The following is an 18,388-nucleotide window of genomic DNA, read 5'->3' on the forward strand; positions in this document are numbered from 1 at the left end:
ACGAACGTACTACTCACAAGTAAGCAACTTTAACCAGTAGAGTGGAACTTCGGCCCTCATATTAGTAAGAAAACTCTGTTCCAAGAGGAAAAAGGAATCAACACAAACTACTGGAGCGCTGAAAGAAGGACAACAACTGAGCAACCATGAAGATGACAGAGGAAAACAATGTTGGAAAGTCGGAAATAACAATGGATGATGTTAAGAATCTAGTCAAAAAGAAAGACGAATTTGAAGAGCAGATCCAAGCTTATTACGACGTCTTGGAAGATCAAGGTGTTGGGCTTAAAAGTGCCCTGGTTGACGCAGAAGGTTTTCCACTCGCAGATGTTGACCTGTACCAGATCAGATCGGCAAGGCACAACATTTCATGCCTGCAGAACGACCACAAGGCCGTCATGGTGGAGATAGAAGAAGCCCTGCACGAACTGCACGCTCGAGAGAAAGCCAAGCCTGAGCATGAGGCAGAAGCTGAGTCTGAGTCTATGGAATATGAAGTTACTCTGCCCTCACCCTTCGTACGAGTGGAAGCTGTCACACAAGGCTCCCCCGCCTGTCAAGCTGGTCTTCGAGTGGGTGACGAAATCATAGACTTTGGTTCTGTGAACACAGGGAACTTCCAGAACCTCCAGAATATTGCTTCTGTGGTCCAACATAGTGAAGGGAAACCATTGCGTGTCGGAGTGATTCGAAGCGGCCAAAAAAGTCACATGAGCCTGACTCCACAGCGATGGTCAGGGAGAGGGCTACTGGGATGCAACATTGTTCCTATCCACAGATGATCAGAAAGAAACAACTGCTGAACATTTTGCCGCTTGCTCTAACCTCATAAGCTAATACCTAATGATTCGATTCTTTTTTTCTATTATAAAAACACAGGGAGATTTGACTGAATATTTTATTTTCATGTCTCATTCACTGAATGTGTGAAAAAATAATAAAGTATGAAATTACAACAAAAAAAGGTATGAGGAAGATGTCCTTTCATGTAACACAAATTGTAGGAGCCAAAGCTATATATTTAGGTTATTGTATTATATGAATGTTTATAGGTTTATTTTTATAACCTTACATTGAAACGGCATTAGGAATATTGATTGGATTTAGATAGTCATTGAACCGTCTTATTTGTCATAATAGAACATTCTAGAACATTTGTGATGGCACAGTATGGTCATAACCAAACATTCTAGAACATTTGTGATGTCACTGTATGATGTCATAACCAAACATTCTAGAACACTTGTGTATCTTATAGTCCACAATTCTCTCAGAACAGTCAGTGTGCATCTTGAAACAGGACTGAACAGATAGACTAAACAACATAGACTGAAGCCTGCATTTCTCAACCAAGGTGCCAAGCCTACCATTTTGCTGTGGAAAGAGCCGGCAAGTTGATTTACGGCTTTCAGGTGTGGAGGAACTTTCATGTGTCGAGTCGGCGGTGATTTTGGAGACTGGGAAAATACAGTTTTCTTACCTTGTAGTAGTAGTAGTGAATATTTAGGAAAATAGCTTTAGGACCACTTCTGTAAAGAAAGACTTCGCTGTGGAAGAGGAATAAACCATTTGGATATCTTTGTTTTACACGAGCGGCTGTGGACATTATTTTTCTTTATCAACGAACGTACTACTCACAAGTAAGCAACTTTAACCAGTAGAGTGGAACTTCGGCCCTCATATTAGTAAGAAAACTCTGTTCCAAGAGGAAAAAGGAATCAACACAAACTACTGGAGCGCTGAAAGAAGGACAACAACTGAGCAACCATGAAGATGACAGAGGAAAACAATGTTGGAAAGTCGGAAATAACAATGGATGATGTTAAGAATCTAGTCAAAAAGAAAGACGAATTTGAAGAGCAGATCCAAGCTTATTACGACGTCTTGGAAGATCAAGGTGTTGGGCTTAAAAGTGCCCTGGTTGACGCAGAAGGTTTTCCACTCGCAGATGTTGACCTGTACCAGATCAGATCGGCAAGGCACAACATTTCATGCCTGCAGAACGACCACAAGGCCGTCATGGTGGAGATAGAAGAAGCCCTGCACGAACTGCACGCTCGAGAGAAAGCCAAGCCTGAGCATGAGGCAGAAGCTGAGTCTGAGTCTATGGAATATGAAGTTACTCTGCCCTCACCCTTCGTACGAGTGGAAGCTGTCACACAAGGCTCCCCCGCCTGTCAAGCTGGTCTTCGAGTGGGTGATGAAATCATAGACTTTGGTTCTGTGAACACAGGGAACTTCCAGAACCTCCAGAATATTGCTTCTGTGGTCCAACATAGTGAAGGGAAACCATTGCGTGTCGGAGTGATTCGAAGCGGCCAGAAAAGTCACATGAGCCTGACTCCACAGCGATGGTCAGGGAGAGGGCTACTGGGATGCAACATTGTTCCTATCCACAGATGATCAGAAAGAAACAACTGCTGAACATTTTGCCGCTTGCTCTAACCTCATAAGCTAATACCTAATGATTCGATTCTTTTTTTCTATTATAAAAACACAGGGAGATTTGACTGAATATTTTATTTTCATGTCTCATTCACTGAATGTGTGAAAAAATAATAAAGTATGAAATTACAACAAAAAAAAAGGTATGAGGAAGATGTCCTTTCATGTAACACAAATTGTAGGAGCCAAAGCTATATATTTAGGTTATTGTATTATATGAATGTTTATAGGTTTATTTTTATAACCTTACATTGAAACGGCATTAGGAATATTGATTGGATTTAGATAGTCATTGAACCGGCACAGTATGGTCATAACCAAACATTCTAGAACATTTGTGATGTCACTGTATGATGTCATAACCAAACATTCTAGAACACTTGTGTATCTATATAGTCCACAATTCTCTCAGCACAGTCAGTGTGCATCTTGAAACAGGACTGAACAGATAGACTAAACAACATAGACTGAAGCCTGCATTTCTCAACCAAGGTGCCAAGCCTACCGTTTTGCTGTGGAAAGAGCCGGCAAGTTGATTTACGGCTTTCCAGTGTGGAGGAACTTTCATGTGTCGAGTCGGCGGTGATTTTGGAGACTGGGAAAATACAGTTTTCTTACCTTGTAGTAGTAGTAGTGAATATTTAGGAAAATAGCTTTAGGACCACTTCTGTAAAGAAAGACTTCGCTGTGGAAGAGAAATAAACCATTTGGATATCTTTGTTTTACACTGGAGCTGCTGTGGACATTATTTTTCTTTATCAACGAACGTACTACTCACAAGTAAGCAACTTTAACCAGTAGAGTGGAACTTCGGCCCTCATATTAGTAAGAAAACTCTGTTCCAAGAGGAAAAAGGAATCAACACAAACTACTGGAGCGCTGAAAGAAGGACAACAACTGAGCAACCATGAAGATGACAGAGGAAAACAATGTTGGAAAGTCGGAAATAACAATGGATGATGTTAAGAATCTAGTCAAAAAGAAAGACGAATTTGAAGAGCAGATCCAAGCTTATTACGACGTCTTGGAAGATCAAGGTGTTGGGCTTAAAAGTGCCCTGGTTGACGCAGAAGGTTTTCCACTCGCAGATGTTGACCTGTACCAGATCAGATCGGCAAGGCACAACATTTCATGCCTGCAGAACGACCACAAGGCCGTCATGGTGGAGATAGAAGAAGCCCTGCACGAACTGCATGCTCGAGAGAAAGCCAAGCCTGAGCATGAGGCAGAAGCTGAGTCTGAGTCTATGGAATATGAAGTTACTCTGCCCTCACCCTTCGTACGAGTGGAAGCTGTCGCACAAGGCTCCCCCGCCTGTCAAGCTGGTCTTCGAGTGGGTGATGAAATCATAGACTTTGGTTCTGTGAACACAGGGAACTTCCAGAACCTCCAGAATATTGCTTCTGTGGTCCAACATAGTGAAGGGAAACCATTGCGTGTCGGAGTGATTCGAAGCGGCCAAAAAAGTCACATGAGCCTGACTCCACAGCGATGGTCAGGGAGAGGGCTACTGGGATGCAACATTGTTCCTATCCACAGATGATCAGAAAGAAACAACTGCTGAACATTTTGCCGCTTGCTCTAACCTCATAAGCTAATAACTACCTAATGATTCGATACCTTTTTTCTATTATAAAAACAGGGAGATTTGACTGAATATTTTATTTTCATGTCTCATTCACTGAATGTGTGAAAAAATAATAAAGTATGAAATTACAACAAAAAAAAGGTCTATGAGGAAGATGTCCTTTCATGTAACACAAATTGTAGGAGCCAAAGCTATATATCGCTGCTGGCGGGACAAAACCTCAACTCCATTTTTACATTTTTTCTTTTTTTATATAAATCAACTCCGTAGATCATCCTCCATATGTGTGTGTGGGTTTTACAAAGTTTAAACAATGGGAAAGCATTAAACCGATCATCTGTCTAAACCTCCTAACTATTCACCCTCAAATCTGTGTTCGTTTTTTTCATCTGCTGAAAAGTTGGGTTTTTGGAGTTATGAGGTTTTGTCCCGCCAGCAGCGATATTTAGGTTATTGTATTATATGAATGTTTATAGGTTTATTTTTATAACCTTGCATTGAAACGGCATTAGGAATATTGATTGGATTTAGAGTCATTGAACAGGCTTATTTGTCATAATAGAACATTCTAGAACATTTGTGATGTCACAGTATGATGTCATAACCAAACATTCTAGAACATTTGTGATGGCACTGTATGATGTCATAACCAAACATTCTAGAACATTTGTGTATCTATAGTCCACAATTCTCTCAGAACAGTCAGTGTGCATCTTGAAACAGGACTGAACAGATAGACTAAACAACATAGACTGAAGCCTGCATTTCTCAACCAAGGTGCCAAGCCTACCGTTTTGCTGTGGAAAGAGCCGGCAAGTTGATTTACGGCTTTCCAGTGTGGAGGAACTTTCATGTGTCGAGTCGGCAGTGATTTTGGAGACTGGGAAAATACAGTTTTCTTACCTTGTAGTAGTAGTGAATATTTAGGAAAATAGCTTTAGGACCACTTCTGTAAAGAAAGACTTCGCTGTGGAAGAGAAATAAACCATTTGGATATCTTTGTTTTACACTGGAGCGGCTGTGGACATTATTTTTCTTTATCAACGAACGTACTACTCACAAGTAAGCAACTTTAACCAGTAGAGTGGAACTTCGGCCCTCATATTAGTAAGAAAACTCTGTTCCAAGAGGAAAAGGGAATCAACACAAACTACTGGAGCGCTGAAAGAAGGACAACAACTGAGCAACCATGAAGATGACAGAGGAAAACAATGTTGGAAAGTCGGAAATAACAATGGATGATGTTAAGAATCTAGTCAAAAAGAAAGACGAATTTGAAGAGCAGATCCAAGCTTATTACGACGTCTTGGAAGATCAAGGTGTTGGGCTTAAAAGTGCCCTGGTTGACGCAGAAGGTTTTCCACTCGCAGATGTTGACCTGTACCAGATCAGATCGGCAAGGCACAACATTTCATGCCTGCAGAACGACCACAAGGCCGTCATGGTGGAGATAGAAGAAGCCCTGCACGAACTGCACGCTCGAGAGAAAGCCAAGCCTGAGCATGAGGCAGAAGCTGAGTCTGAGTCTATGGAATATGAAGTTACTCTGCCCTCACCCTTCGTACGAGTGGAAGCTGTCACACAAGGCTTCCCCGCCTGTCAAGCTGGTCTTCGAGTGGGTGATGAAATCATAGACTTTGGTTCTGTGAACACAGGGAACTTCCAGAACCTCCAGAATATTGCTTCTGTGGTCCAACATAGTGAAGGGAAACCATTGCGTGTCGGAGTGATTCGAAGCGGCCAAAAAAGTCACATGAGCCTGACTCCACAGCGATGGTCAGGGAGAGGGCTACTGGGATGCAACATTGTTCCTATCCACAGATGATCAGAAAGAAACAACTGCTGAACATTTTGCCGCTTGCTCTAACCTCATAAGCTAATAACTACCTAATGATTCGATTCTTTTTTTCTATTATAAAAACACAGGGAGATTTGACTGAATATTTTATTTTCATGTCTCATTCACTGAATGTGTGAAAAAATAATAAAAAGTATGAAATTACAACAAAAAAAAGGTCTATGAGGAAGATGTCCGTCATTACATTGAAACGGCATTAGGAATATTGATTGGATTTGATAGTCATTGAACCGTCTTTTATTTGTCATAATAGAACATTTGTGATCACAGTATGATGTCATAACCAAACATTCTAGAACATTTGTGATGTCACCGTATGATGTCATAACCAAACATTCTAGAACATTTGTGTATCTGGGGAAAAATACAGTTTTCTTACCTTGTAGTAGTAATGTGAATATTTAGGAAAATAGCTTTAGGACCACTTCTGTAAAGAAAGACTTCGCTGTGGAAGAGAAATAAACCATTTGGATATCTTTGTTTTACACTGGAGCGGCTGTGGACATTATTTTTCTTTATCAACGAACGTACTTACTCGCGAGTAAGCAACTTTAACCAGTAGAGTGGAACGTCTGCCCCAGTGTTGCGATGCTCATATCAACACTGGTTGCACGCACGCTAATGACGCCACGTCCACGCGTGCTAAATGTTCGCATAAATGTTTTATTGATATGCAAAGTAGCCAGGTGGGTACTGCGATTGCCCTCGACCAGCCGACCAAGTGGTAAATACCAGTGGTAAACTTGGGAAGGTTCCATGATGCCCTGGCTTACGAGTTGTGAAAATGGGGGACCCTGATGTAAACAAGACAAAAGTCTTTCTCTGGTCTGCATCCCCTTAACAATTGTGTGTATTGAGCCGTACTGTATTGTACCCATTCTGCAATCTTAATACAATTTTCAATCATCAATCAATCAGACGTTTTACTGACCTTTCACCTTTTGTGGTGCAAACATACTTTATTATGAACATGGAGAATCATGAGACATCATCAGAAATATGATGTTGACATGCTGGTTCTTTTTAATATTCCGATACATTTTCTTTGCCTATATTTACGTCGTTCTACTATTACCCTGCCCGTACCTGTACCTCTCCTCCCCCATGCTGCTATGACGCCCGAATCTGAATAATTTGTCTGAATCTGCTGCCTTGCATCTGATTGGTCCACCCAAACGCTATCACCTCGTATATGATTTGTTCACATGATACGTCTCCGACTTGACAAGGACCGGCTGAACGCACCATACATCACCACTAATTCTGTCCTATCCGCCCAACCTTGGACTTCCTGACGGGCAGACCCCAGGTGGTGAGAGCAGGCAACTGCACCTCCTCATCCATCACTCTCAACATAGGGGCCCCCCAGGGCTGTGTTCTGAGTCCCCTCCTCTACTCCCTGTACACACATGACTGTGTGGCACAGCGGAACAACAACACAATCATCAAATTTGCTGACGACACAGTATTGGTGGGCCTGATCTCTGCAAACGACGAGAGGGCCTGTATAGATGTAGCAGTACTGTATCTGTATGTCATGTATGTCATATATGTACTGATGAATTGAAAATGGGGGACCCTGATGTAAACAAGATGAAAGTCTTTCTCTGGTCTGCATCCCCTTAACAATTGTGTGTATTGAGCTGTACTGTATTGTACCCATTCTGCAATCTGTTAATAAAGTTTTCAATCAATCAATCAAAAGCCTACCTGGAGGAGGTCAAGGTTCTAGCGGGATGGTGTCAAGAGAACAGCCTCTCCCTGAACGTCAGCAAAACAAAGGAGATGATTGTGGACTTTAGGAGGTCGGGGGTCAGGGACTACAGCCCCCTCAGCATCGACAGGGCACCGGTTGAGAGAGTGTTCAGTTTTAAGTACCTCGGAGTCCACATATCCGAGGACTTGACACTGACCTCACACATTGACAGTGTTGTGAAGAAGGCACGGCAACGCCTCTACTTCCTCAGACGCCTAAGGAAGTTCCAAGTCAGTCAGAAGATCCTTAAGAACTTCTACTCATGCACAATAGAGAGCATACTGACTGGCAATATCACCTCCTGGTTTGGGAATAGCACCGCACAAGACCGTAGCAGACTACATAGAGTGGCCCGCTCAGCCGAACGCACAATTGGAGGGGGGCTTCCCACTCTCCAGGGCATTTACAACAAGCGGTGCATGGGCAAGGCTAAGAGAATTATCAAAGACTCGAGCCACCCAAACAACTGCCTCTTTGAACTGCTGCGGTCAGGCAAGCGATACAGGAGTCTCATGGCAAGCACAGAAAGACTCAGAAGAAGCTTCTATCCCCAGGCCATCAGGATGCTCAACGAACAATACACTATGTAACAACCATCAAATGCACTCACAGCACACACATCCACACGCACACACTCACTTTAAACATACAACTCACTGCAGCACCCACTTTAACCACTTTAGTACACCTAAGCACACTTTATATTTATCTGTAAAGAATTTGCACTACAACCCATACCTCATTACACCTTACTGTAAATTATATTGTACCTAAATTGTACCTCATCCCACTTCTGCTTTGCACTGTATAGTATATTGTATGGTAACTCAGTTGCTTCTACTCTACATAGAGTATTGTATATATGTATATACTGAACATTTTTGTCTACGTACTTGACTTCTATTTTATACTTGCTATACTTATTTTATTATCTATTTTTGCCTAGCACAGTCTCTGGAGCGAAACAGAAGGAAGCATTTTGTATAAAAGTATTCTGTACTTCTGTATGACAACTAATAAAGAAACTTGAAACTTCTTTCTCCTCTCCCCCAGGACCCATACTTCAGATTCAACGATGTGTCCTATAGGTGGATCGCTCTGGACAACTGGACATACACAACTACCTTTACTGTGTCTTCTCATATGAGGTCAATACAGCCATTTTCTTTGTCAAGCACAATAGGCCCTTTTAATTTATTTTCAAACTTTTATTTCAACTCGTGAGACACTGAGGTTACCCTAATTTACAGCAACGACAAGCTTACAAAACAAGACATATTATTTTATCAGGAATTCCATACATATAGGCAGAATAAATCAGAATAAACAATAAAATATCAGCTGAGACAGTTACAAGTCGACACACGGTGGTCGGAGATCATACTTTTAAATGCAGCAAAAGAAGGAAGAACCTCCGAATCCAGGGCATTCCAGGGCCCTGTTCCCCGTACCTGGCTAACTGAGTTAGCCGGATAATTTTCAGGATAACTTGACATAAGCCAGACCTTTCGGTTCCCCAAAGCGCGATTGCCTAAATCGCTATGGCAACAGATCAGAAACTTTGAACTTGCTTCCGCGCAGGGTTTAGTTCAGTTAGCTGGATAAACTGGCCACGCCCTTATGTTTTTGTGCTTCGTTTTTCTAGAGGTGGCTTTTGAAATGTAAAATTAAATAATAGACCTAAAATGCTGATAATAAATCATATTCAGCCTATGGATTTACTTTGTCCTAAATAATGCACGTCATAGCTATATGGATACGACGCTCGTGAGTCGCGACACACACTATGTGGTTATTTTAATAACGGAGCATTGCAAATGTGAATCCCGCAGGGATATTTTTAATGAATGAAACCTATTCGGCGTTTGGCTCTGATTCGTTCTCCGCTGTGGATGTATTTGCTTAACGGAGCGCCCGAATTGTGTTTCATTCAAGCATAAATTGAAGCGTCTTTATGAGTGGATTGTGGATATGAATTATGAGGAATCTGAATCTGTGGATTGTTGAATTGTATCACTGTCACTCACACGTTATTGTGATATTGTAACTGGGATTAAAATGTCTGAGGAGATGCGCTGTTTGACAGATTTGATGATGTGGACGTGACTTGAGAAAAGTGAATGAGCCTTTGACGTTTTGATGAATGAATTTGAGAAAATGCATTTATCTGTTCAAGCACTGTTATCTGATGATGAACAAGAGGGTGATGAACATGAGGTGTCACTGGTATAAACCAAAGGTTAATCAATTCAATGCATGTATGGATGATGTCAGAAACAGATTAAAACCTGATTAATAGTGAAACTGTATAGCCTCTCTGACACGTTATTTCGGGGGTCGCGCCTTGAAAACTTTGGGAACCATGTATTTATATAGTACATGATACCTAAGCGCATACAGTACAGATATCCTCATAAGTATCTATTCATTTGTATCAATTAGATACTCTTTGGGCTTGTTTTTATCTACTTATTCTGAAAGAGTTGAACTAACTAGCTAGCAAGATCTCATTCCATTATTCATTCCATTAAGCCTACTGCCAGCAGGCACATTTAAAGAAATATAATATGATTGATTGGGGTAATGAGGGACTTAAAAATGTGCCTATAGATATGCATTTAACTTGTCGGCGAGGCTATTGAGCCGTACTGTATTGTACCCATTCTGCAATCTGTTAATAAAGTTTTCAATCAATCAATCAATGCCAGAAAATCAGGATTAATGCGATCGACACCTGCTGTCTTTTCAGGTGAGGCGGCCGCGTGCAATTATCCTGAGTATCAAGTCTGGTTCGAATTAACGAGAGTGAATCCGCCTTCGAGGCACATGGAAAGCCTGGATTTATTCATTGGGTTAATTGAATCTGGCTAATGGGACTTTTGATCGACGTTGAACCAGGTACATAGGGCTCAGGTGTTGGAAGCGTCAAAGGGAAAAGCAGTTTTTCCTAGTTCAGAGCAAACTGGAGGAACCCCAAGAACCAACGTGTAGAAATGACTGGCTAGACATCACATCTTTGTATGGTAGACGTCGGTTGATGGCATCTTTGCTCAAATCTTCGTAGATAAATATTGGTTTACCATCATACTTCAGATTCCCACGTTGGTTGCGAGCATATTTGATGATGTCATCCCTTGTTGTAGTCTTCCGCAGGGTGACAATGATGACTCTTGGCCCGTTGATTCTTTGCCCCCGAGAACCGATTCTGTAAACTTGATCCACTTCTGGCACTTTGTTTGGGTCGATGTTATTCAAAATCGTTGATAACACTGTTGGAAAGTTGGGATCTTCGCAGTTTACTGCTTCTTCAAGCCCTACAATGCGGATGTTATTCCGCCTGTGGTAGCGTTGGGTTTCTAGTAGCCTCTCCGCCGCTTCGTTTTTAAGCCCTTGTATTTCCCTCCGATATTCTTCTTTCACTCTTTCCATCTCTTGTCCCATCTCTGTCATGCCACCTTCGTTCGCCTTGACTGCTTTTGTGATTTCTGTCACCGTATTCTCCACTGTCGTGATTCGCATGGACTGTAAAGCGACCGCTCTCATAACCTCTTCGAATTTAGTATCGATGTGTTCAACGTGTGCTTTGAAAGCGACCATCTGTTCTTTTATCAGGATAGTCAGAGAGTTGAAGTCGGGTTGTGTAATTGAACTGCTTGTGTCAGTTGATGTTGTTGGAGCAGTGAGGGATCCGATGGATGATTTTGCTATTATCTTCTCAAAATCGCCTGCTTTTTCCTTCACGGTATTTTTTTCTGATGTTCCTGTTATGTTGTCATCTGTTGTCTCCCTCTCTGGGACAATTGTCTTTGGTCCCTGTGTATTCTCCTCTATATTCCCCGCGCCGGGGCTCACCAACGGATCTGCCACAGCGTCGCCTGTCATTGTCTTTGACCGAGTTTCAATCTGCGCCGTTAGCTTTGCCGTTTCTTGTTTCTTTCCCGTCTTTTCCTTATCCCTAACCATGTTGTCTTTTGATATAGTTAGTAGAAGGTCTTATCAATACATACGATGTGGTCTAGTCTCTTTTGGTACTGTCCAAATAAGGTTTTTAAACGAAATTAACGATAACGGGAGCGGAGCTGTAACCAATTGCGTGCGCTACATATTGCAGCTAAACCGGAAGTCCTATAATTATTCTAATCTATGGTTACACCTGTGTTTACCCTGCGTTGACGAGTCAAAATGTCTGCTGTGAAAAGGTCTATATCCAAGGTTGTTATTTATTGCGAAGGTTTGGTCACTGATGTGGAAGGAAACAACCACTGGAGCGCTGACTGACAGCATAGACCCTTTCACAGCAGACATTTTGACTCGTCGTCGCAGGGTAAACACTTAATTATGGCTCTGTTCCATTTAGTATTTTAATTTTTTACAAATAATATACAAACATCTTTCAAAATACATTATGAAAAGTCAAAAGAACAGAAAGAAAACAAAATTCATGGGGGATTTCTTATAGAAATATACATTACAAACAAAAACTCTTCAACCACTTCAACAACAAAAACAAAGAAAGGAGGCAAGGCTTAAATAATTCAAAACAACATATAGATCTACACATATCTTTCTAGCCATTTTACTAGATCTACACATCTTTCTAGCCATTTTACTAGATCTACACATCTTTCTAGCCATTTTACTAGATCTACACATATCTTTCTAGCCATTTTACTAGATCTACACATATTTTTCTAGCTATTTTACTAGAATACATTTTGAGAAATATAATTAGAAGTAATTCATAAAACAAACAAAGGAGGGCTTATTATTTTTCCACTTGCTACAATGGATATGATATTTTCAGATTCTATTTGCCATAATGCAACAAGTACAATGGGATTCTTACTCTCCGTTTGCTCCACAGCATAAAGGAATAAAAAGCAACAATTAACATAATAAAAAAGCAGGTATTTATATACAATAAACTGTATGTGCTAGAATGATCATATTAATCATGTCAGAATATTATTCATTTAAATTATCCATATAAAAAAAAAAAATATGAGAGGTGTCAAAATGTGGAATGTCCTCAGGGCCCTGGTATTGTGCATGCTGTCTAACAGAAATTATTCTGGCACACCTGGATGGAATGGAACCCTAACTAATGTTATTAACTACACCTATGTGTATCCTGCGATGACATGTCAAAGTTGAGGCTGTGAAGGGAGGAGAATTCATCAACTATTTGGAGGCTGATGGATGTTTAAAAAAAATAATGCTTTTTATTCATACAGTATAATTAAAACCAACGCGTTTTGGCAACATGCCTTCATCAGTCTTACAAAAATGGGCGCTGTGAAAAGGGCCTATTCTAAATGTCTCATTCACTCAAGTTTCAAGTTTTGTTTTATTTATCACATATAAGGTACACGTACATTACAGTGAAATGCTTGGTTCTGTATGAGCCTCCTGAGATTCTACTTGATACAGTACAAAAAAGGAAAAGAATAAAGACCAAACACTATACAAAATATACAATATACAAAACTAAAGTACAAAATGCAAGAATGAGGTAGAGATGTAGTGCAAATCTTTAGTAATAAATAGATAAAATATGGTGTAGTGTTAAAAAGTGTCTAAAGTGAAGGTTAACACATCCAGTGCCGTTCACGAGAATTCTCGTTTCTGTGGCCCAACGGGTCGTTATTTCTTTTATTCGCTATTTCCATTCATAATCCATCGAGGGAGCCTGTGCAGGCTGTCCTGAATGGGTCTGAGATCGCAAACGTCCAATACGCCACCTAACGCCTTGCGGCCGGTATTGCACATCCTTGGAAACTCTAGCTTGGTCTGTCCGTCGATCTAAAAAGTCCGGTCCGGGTTTTCCTAGTCGGGCAGGAGTAACGTTTATAACACATGGATTGAGGATAATCAAGCACCGCCGGTTCATGTTCTTTGGTGGATTATGTTGGCAACACGATCGACATCAATACTTGGAAAGGCGATCAGATAATTGGAATATTCTTTTTGCAGTACATCCTAGTCAAGGTAAGGGCTATATGGTATCAATCTTGCGTTGATCCAAGAATTCCTTCCCCGCGATCGGAGCATATGTGTGTAATGTACTGCGTAACATATTCTGTTGGTGACGATCGAAGCATAGAAACCCCCCCCCCTCCCACCCTTTCATGCATGCATGATGAAACATAATACAGATAATATAGCGTTGATTTCAGATTGATTGTTGATCCAGGAGAGGAACGGCGCGGTTTCTAGTGAAATGCACTAAATGCTGCATAGCGGCGTTTCCTGGGATTACACAGAATTACTCTAAACCTATACTCATATTCACCACGGTATAAAACGGGAATGTATGGGGAATTTTATTTTTCACAAATTGAACGATAGATACTCGATGTCGGGCGCCCCAGTGGCGAACCACATAGCGCGCTCGGCCGACCCGGGTTCGATTCCCGAACCCGGCGTTATTTGCCGAATGTCTTCCCCCCACTCTGTCTCCCATTCCTCCTCTCTCTCTCTCTCTACTGGACTGCCCAGTAGAATAAAGCGATAAACGATAAAAAATAAATCTTTAAAAAAAGATACTCGATGTCAAATGGGCAATAGTTTTATATCCATAGCTATGATATTTAATATAGTTTTAGCCCTGCAAACACCGGCATGTATCCCCGTTCATTAAATCGCTGGCATTCATGCCACACGGCCCACAGCGACCTCTGGCGCTGTAAGTGTTAAAGGTGAATGTTTAAAGTGAATATGTGAGTGTGGATGTGTGTGCAATCAATGTAGAATGGATGAGTTAGTATTGCATCGAGTCATTGAGCATCCTGATGGGGCTGGGGATAGAAGCTCCTTTTGAGTCTCATTCACATGAATAGAATCCTGGTCCAAGCGCTTTCCTGTGAGCGATGAATATATCCACGTTGTTGACGTCTTAAGACCTTTTTTAAATTAAATACAATTTTCTATATCTAGTTACATTTAGTGGTGCATGACTCCAGGTTTAGTCGGCCCTAACTCTGACAATTTAATGTCAAGTGGAGACGTATCTTCGACTCCAGCATTCGAACTGGGCGCATTATGGTAATTTTGCCAACTGAGCTACTGCTGACGTAAGCATTGATGCATTTGGAAAGGGCCTCTATACTACTCATCACAAGCCTAGTTATTGAGATATATAGTTTCTGGAAACAATTATTGTCACCCTGTTAGACATGGATTTGCAGTGGAATTAAAAGATTTATGGGTTCCAAGAGTTGATTCTACTGGACTTCACCTTTCAGAGTCGCCAACCGGGAGTCCACTCCCGATTCTTGTTGGAATCAAGGAATCGAGTAATTTGGAGTCAACTCTCCATCACTAGCTATATTCTTTACTTATTATTAATTATATATATAATATTAAGACTCATTGGTGCCTTTTGCTGTGTCAACAGGGACAAACGGAGCGTCAGTCTTGTCTTTGAAGGAGTGGACACTGTGTCGTCCATCTCGCTGAACGGGGTCATTGTGGGAAACACGGACAACATGTTTCGCCAATACGTAAGCTATGTTCAATGCACGTTAAGTCACTGAGGTTGTCATTTGTTTGTGAATAAGCGTGTTCTTTTAAAGGTGCACTATTACATTTTGGGAGATTTTAATCTCAAAAGAAGTGGAAAGAAATTCTATGATATATTTTCACAACTGAATCAATTATTATCCAGCACAAGTACAGTACAACGAAAAAGTACAGACCAACCAGAGGTCAAATGTAACAGTAAAGTGCAATAGTAATATACAATGTACAGGTGATGAACTGAAACTAGATAAACTGGGTATGACATATATAAATTAGTATTAGTATGATGCTAATCGGATGTATGTACAAAGTTGTAGTATTATATGTACAGTGATGCAGGTATAAAGATACTAGTATGGTAGTAGTCATACTGGCCAGCAGTGTAACTAGTAAGAGTAGGTAAGGGAGAATTAGAGGCAAATTGGGAACACTGTTTTAAGAAGTCACTGTTTACCTTTCACGGGTTTTTTTTTCACAAGAAGTGTGAAAATCTTGATTTATTTATCATATATAGTACATATGTTTTTGTAAGCTAATTGCAGCCTTTGCTAATGTAAACAGATCTTTATCACCAAACTGCATAGTACACCTTTAACCTTTTCAGGTGTGCAGTCTCACATGTGAGATTAGAAGTTTGAGAAATGAACATTCTAATGATGATATTTATATATCTGTGTAGCTTTGTTTATTCACTGTGTCCATGGAAACGATGATGAACGCAGCCATAAAGGTTTCCTTACGCATAAAAGATAGTCAGTGTACTTTTATGATAATTACACGACTGCATAACTCACAAGCTTCATTTCCGGTTATTTCAAATACTTCACCTCTGGTTGCGCAGAACTTCCGGGTGGAGGAGCTCCTGAAGGATGGAGAGAACGTGGTGAGAGTGGACCTGCTGTCCCCGGTGCTGTACGCGTCCGAGCGGAGGGGGCGCTCCGCCTACAGGGTCCCTCCCGACTGCCCCCCTGACGTCCAGAAAGGGGAGTGTCACGTCAACTTCATCAGAAAGGTGAGCGAGGGAGCAGCAGCGGCGACTGCGGCCCCGGGCGACGTGTCGATTGTTTTATCATCTTCCCCCTGTTTACGTTACGTTTACATTTTTGAGTAATTTAGCTGAACGCTTTTATCCAAAGCGACTTACAAGTTCTGTGCAACAAGTCAGCAGGAAGGGCACACCTCTGGCAGCTAAGGGTCAGTGACGTTGTTCGCCAAACAGTGTTGACCTCGAGTGCTACACAGTCTTCAGTGCATAGTAGTATCCAAACTATCCATATTAACATAGTACGTAGTAATATAGGCAAGGTAGATTCCTTAGTAGCAAAGTGCGTGATGGTAGTACGAAGATTTTTTTTTTTTTTTTTTTTTTAACCTTTAATTTAATTTATCCGTGTGATGGTATCATCTATTGTTTTTCTTGAATCGTGATACACAATAATAATGAAAATATGAAGTCGGGATTTCTCACAATTTTAACCACTGGGTTATGACTTCACAGCCTCCTTGTGGACGGTTTTGACGTTAGAACACTCGGTGCTTGGACTCCACTCAACGTTGTTTGGTGTTTTCAGGAACAAAGCTCCTTCAGTTGGGACTGGGGCCCCTCCTTACCCACCTCTGGGCTGTGGAGGGGAGTGCGTCTGGAAGCCTTTGATGTGCTACAGCTGATCCATCTCTCCTCTGTTCCGCTCTACAGTACGTCGCACGTCGGTTACTACTATATTTAGTCCTTCGACTGTATTGACCTCCACTCTCGAGCGTTTCCCTACAGAATGGGATTCTCAGGGACGACGTTCATCTTTTCTCTTCAGGAGAAAAGTGTTGTGGTGTTTCCACCGTTTCTATTGTTTTGATCACTACCATCACGGTGACCAACGAGTGATATCATGATATTACCATCGGTGTCGTGGTTTAAATTCGATTACATTATGGCATTCGTTTTCAAGTTTTGTTTTATTTGTCACATATAAGGTACATGTACATTACAGTGAAATGCTTGGTTCTGAGAATGTGCTTCATACAGTAAGAGGTTAAAAGAATAAAGACCAAACACTATACACAATGTACAATATACAAACTATACCACCACCCAAAGGCTCCCGATTTATCCTGACATGATGAAACTGGACTTGGAGTCTTTATTTTGTAGCACACATTGCTGCTACATTGTCATGCAGCGAACACACACATGCGAGATGGGCGACGCATAGGAACACACATGCATATTTTTTGCAGTTTACATTTCCTCTCTGCACTTGACCCATTCCGTCCGTCCCCCCCCCCCCCCAGGGCAGCCAGGAGCAGACATTGGTTGTGGTGTGGGGCCGCGCCCCCGGGGACCAATCCAAATGCTCCAGGGACGCGACAGCGTTAGATCTGTTGTTTTTCCATAGTGTTTTTCCCCATTGGGCTCTTTTTCTGGAGGTAACCCTTGCGAGCACAGGGGGAGAACATGCAAACTCCACACAGAAAGACCTGTGTACCTGGCAACCTGGTCCCCAAGTGGGAATTGAACCCAGGACCTTCTTGCTGTGAGGCAACCATGCCTGATCCCCCATCACTCTTTTGGCAGTAATATGTAAAGTTCTGCTTTCCAACCGCTATTAAATCTCAAATGAAGAAGAAGCAGTGTTGTATTCTGGGTAGAAAAGAGGTGGAGTTTTCCGAAAGACCACATCAGGTCGGCTGGGGAGACGGGAACCACTCTCTTGATTCTCTTTGACCAGCTCCTTATTGACAGTGGGGGCAGTGGTCGTCTGGTAATCGGAAGGTTCCCGGGTTAGATTCCGGCTCCTCCCGGCAGCGTGTCGAAAGTGTCCTTGAGCAAGACACTGAACACCTAACTGCTCCCGATGAGCAGATTGGCACCTTGCATGGAATGTGTGTGTGTGAATGTGAGGCATAAGTTGTAAAGCGCTTTGGATAAAAGCGCTATATAAATGCAGTCCATTTACCACTTTAACCCCCCCCCCCCTCCCCCCTCCGATTCCCCACCCTAGACTCCACCCTTTCTCAGTGGAGCGTGCAGGTGGAGCTGCTTGTTGATGCCGTTGAGGCAACAAACGGCCAAGTCACCCTCTCCATGCCGGAGCTGACCACAGAACAGACGTTCCAAGCATGCTTCCTCCCTGGGCAGACCAAGAGTACCTACAACCTGCACATAAACACGGTACTAAACACTGAGCTCTCAACACTCGAGTGAGAAAATTATTTTAGAAAT

At 41.7% G+C, this 18,388-nt stretch overlaps 5 protein-coding genes across 5 annotated transcripts in view; all 5 read left to right on the forward strand.

The window, feature by feature from the left end:
* Window positions 1–18,388, forward strand: part of manba (mannosidase, beta A, lysosomal) — a 53,239-nt gene that overhangs the window by 12,650 nt on the left and 22,201 nt on the right. The window contains exons 2-6 of the mRNA XM_084310744.1: window positions 8,701–8,795; window positions 15,044–15,149; window positions 16,010–16,180; window positions 16,740–16,863; window positions 18,168–18,337. Coding sequence (XP_084166870.1) covers window positions 8,701–8,795; window positions 15,044–15,149; window positions 16,010–16,180; window positions 16,740–16,863; window positions 18,168–18,337 — 666 coding nt within the window. The remainder of the gene's footprint in view (window positions 1–8,700; window positions 8,796–15,043; window positions 15,150–16,009; window positions 16,181–16,739; window positions 16,864–18,167; window positions 18,338–18,388) is intronic.
* Window positions 136–833, forward strand: LOC311225461 (26S proteasome non-ATPase regulatory subunit 9-like). Its single transcript, XM_084310746.1, has one exon. It carries the CDS (start codon window positions 147–149, stop codon window positions 780–782), a length of 636 nt encoding a protein of 211 aa, XP_084166872.1. The 5' UTR covers window positions 136–146; the 3' UTR covers window positions 783–833.
* LOC311225463 (26S proteasome non-ATPase regulatory subunit 9-like) lies at window positions 1,758–2,454 on the forward strand. Its single transcript, XM_084310748.1, has one exon. It carries the CDS (start codon window positions 1,768–1,770, stop codon window positions 2,401–2,403), a length of 636 nt encoding a protein of 211 aa, XP_084166874.1. The 5' UTR covers window positions 1,758–1,767; the 3' UTR covers window positions 2,404–2,454.
* Window positions 3,343–4,040, forward strand: LOC311225465 (26S proteasome non-ATPase regulatory subunit 9-like). Its single transcript, XM_084310750.1, has one exon. The coding sequence runs from the start codon at window positions 3,353–3,355 to the stop codon at window positions 3,986–3,988; it is 636 nt and encodes a 211-aa protein (XP_084166876.1). The 5' UTR covers window positions 3,343–3,352; the 3' UTR covers window positions 3,989–4,040.
* Window positions 5,213–5,955, forward strand: LOC311225464 (26S proteasome non-ATPase regulatory subunit 9-like). Its single transcript, XM_084310749.1, has one exon. The coding sequence runs from the start codon at window positions 5,223–5,225 to the stop codon at window positions 5,856–5,858; it is 636 nt and encodes a 211-aa protein (XP_084166875.1). The 5' UTR covers window positions 5,213–5,222; the 3' UTR covers window positions 5,859–5,955.

Source organism: Notolepis coatsorum (genome assembly GCF_963971535.1).
Source record: "Notolepis coatsorum genome assembly, chromosome: 3".
Lineage (NCBI taxonomy): Eukaryota > Metazoa > Chordata > Actinopteri > Aulopiformes > Paralepididae > Notolepis > Notolepis coatsorum.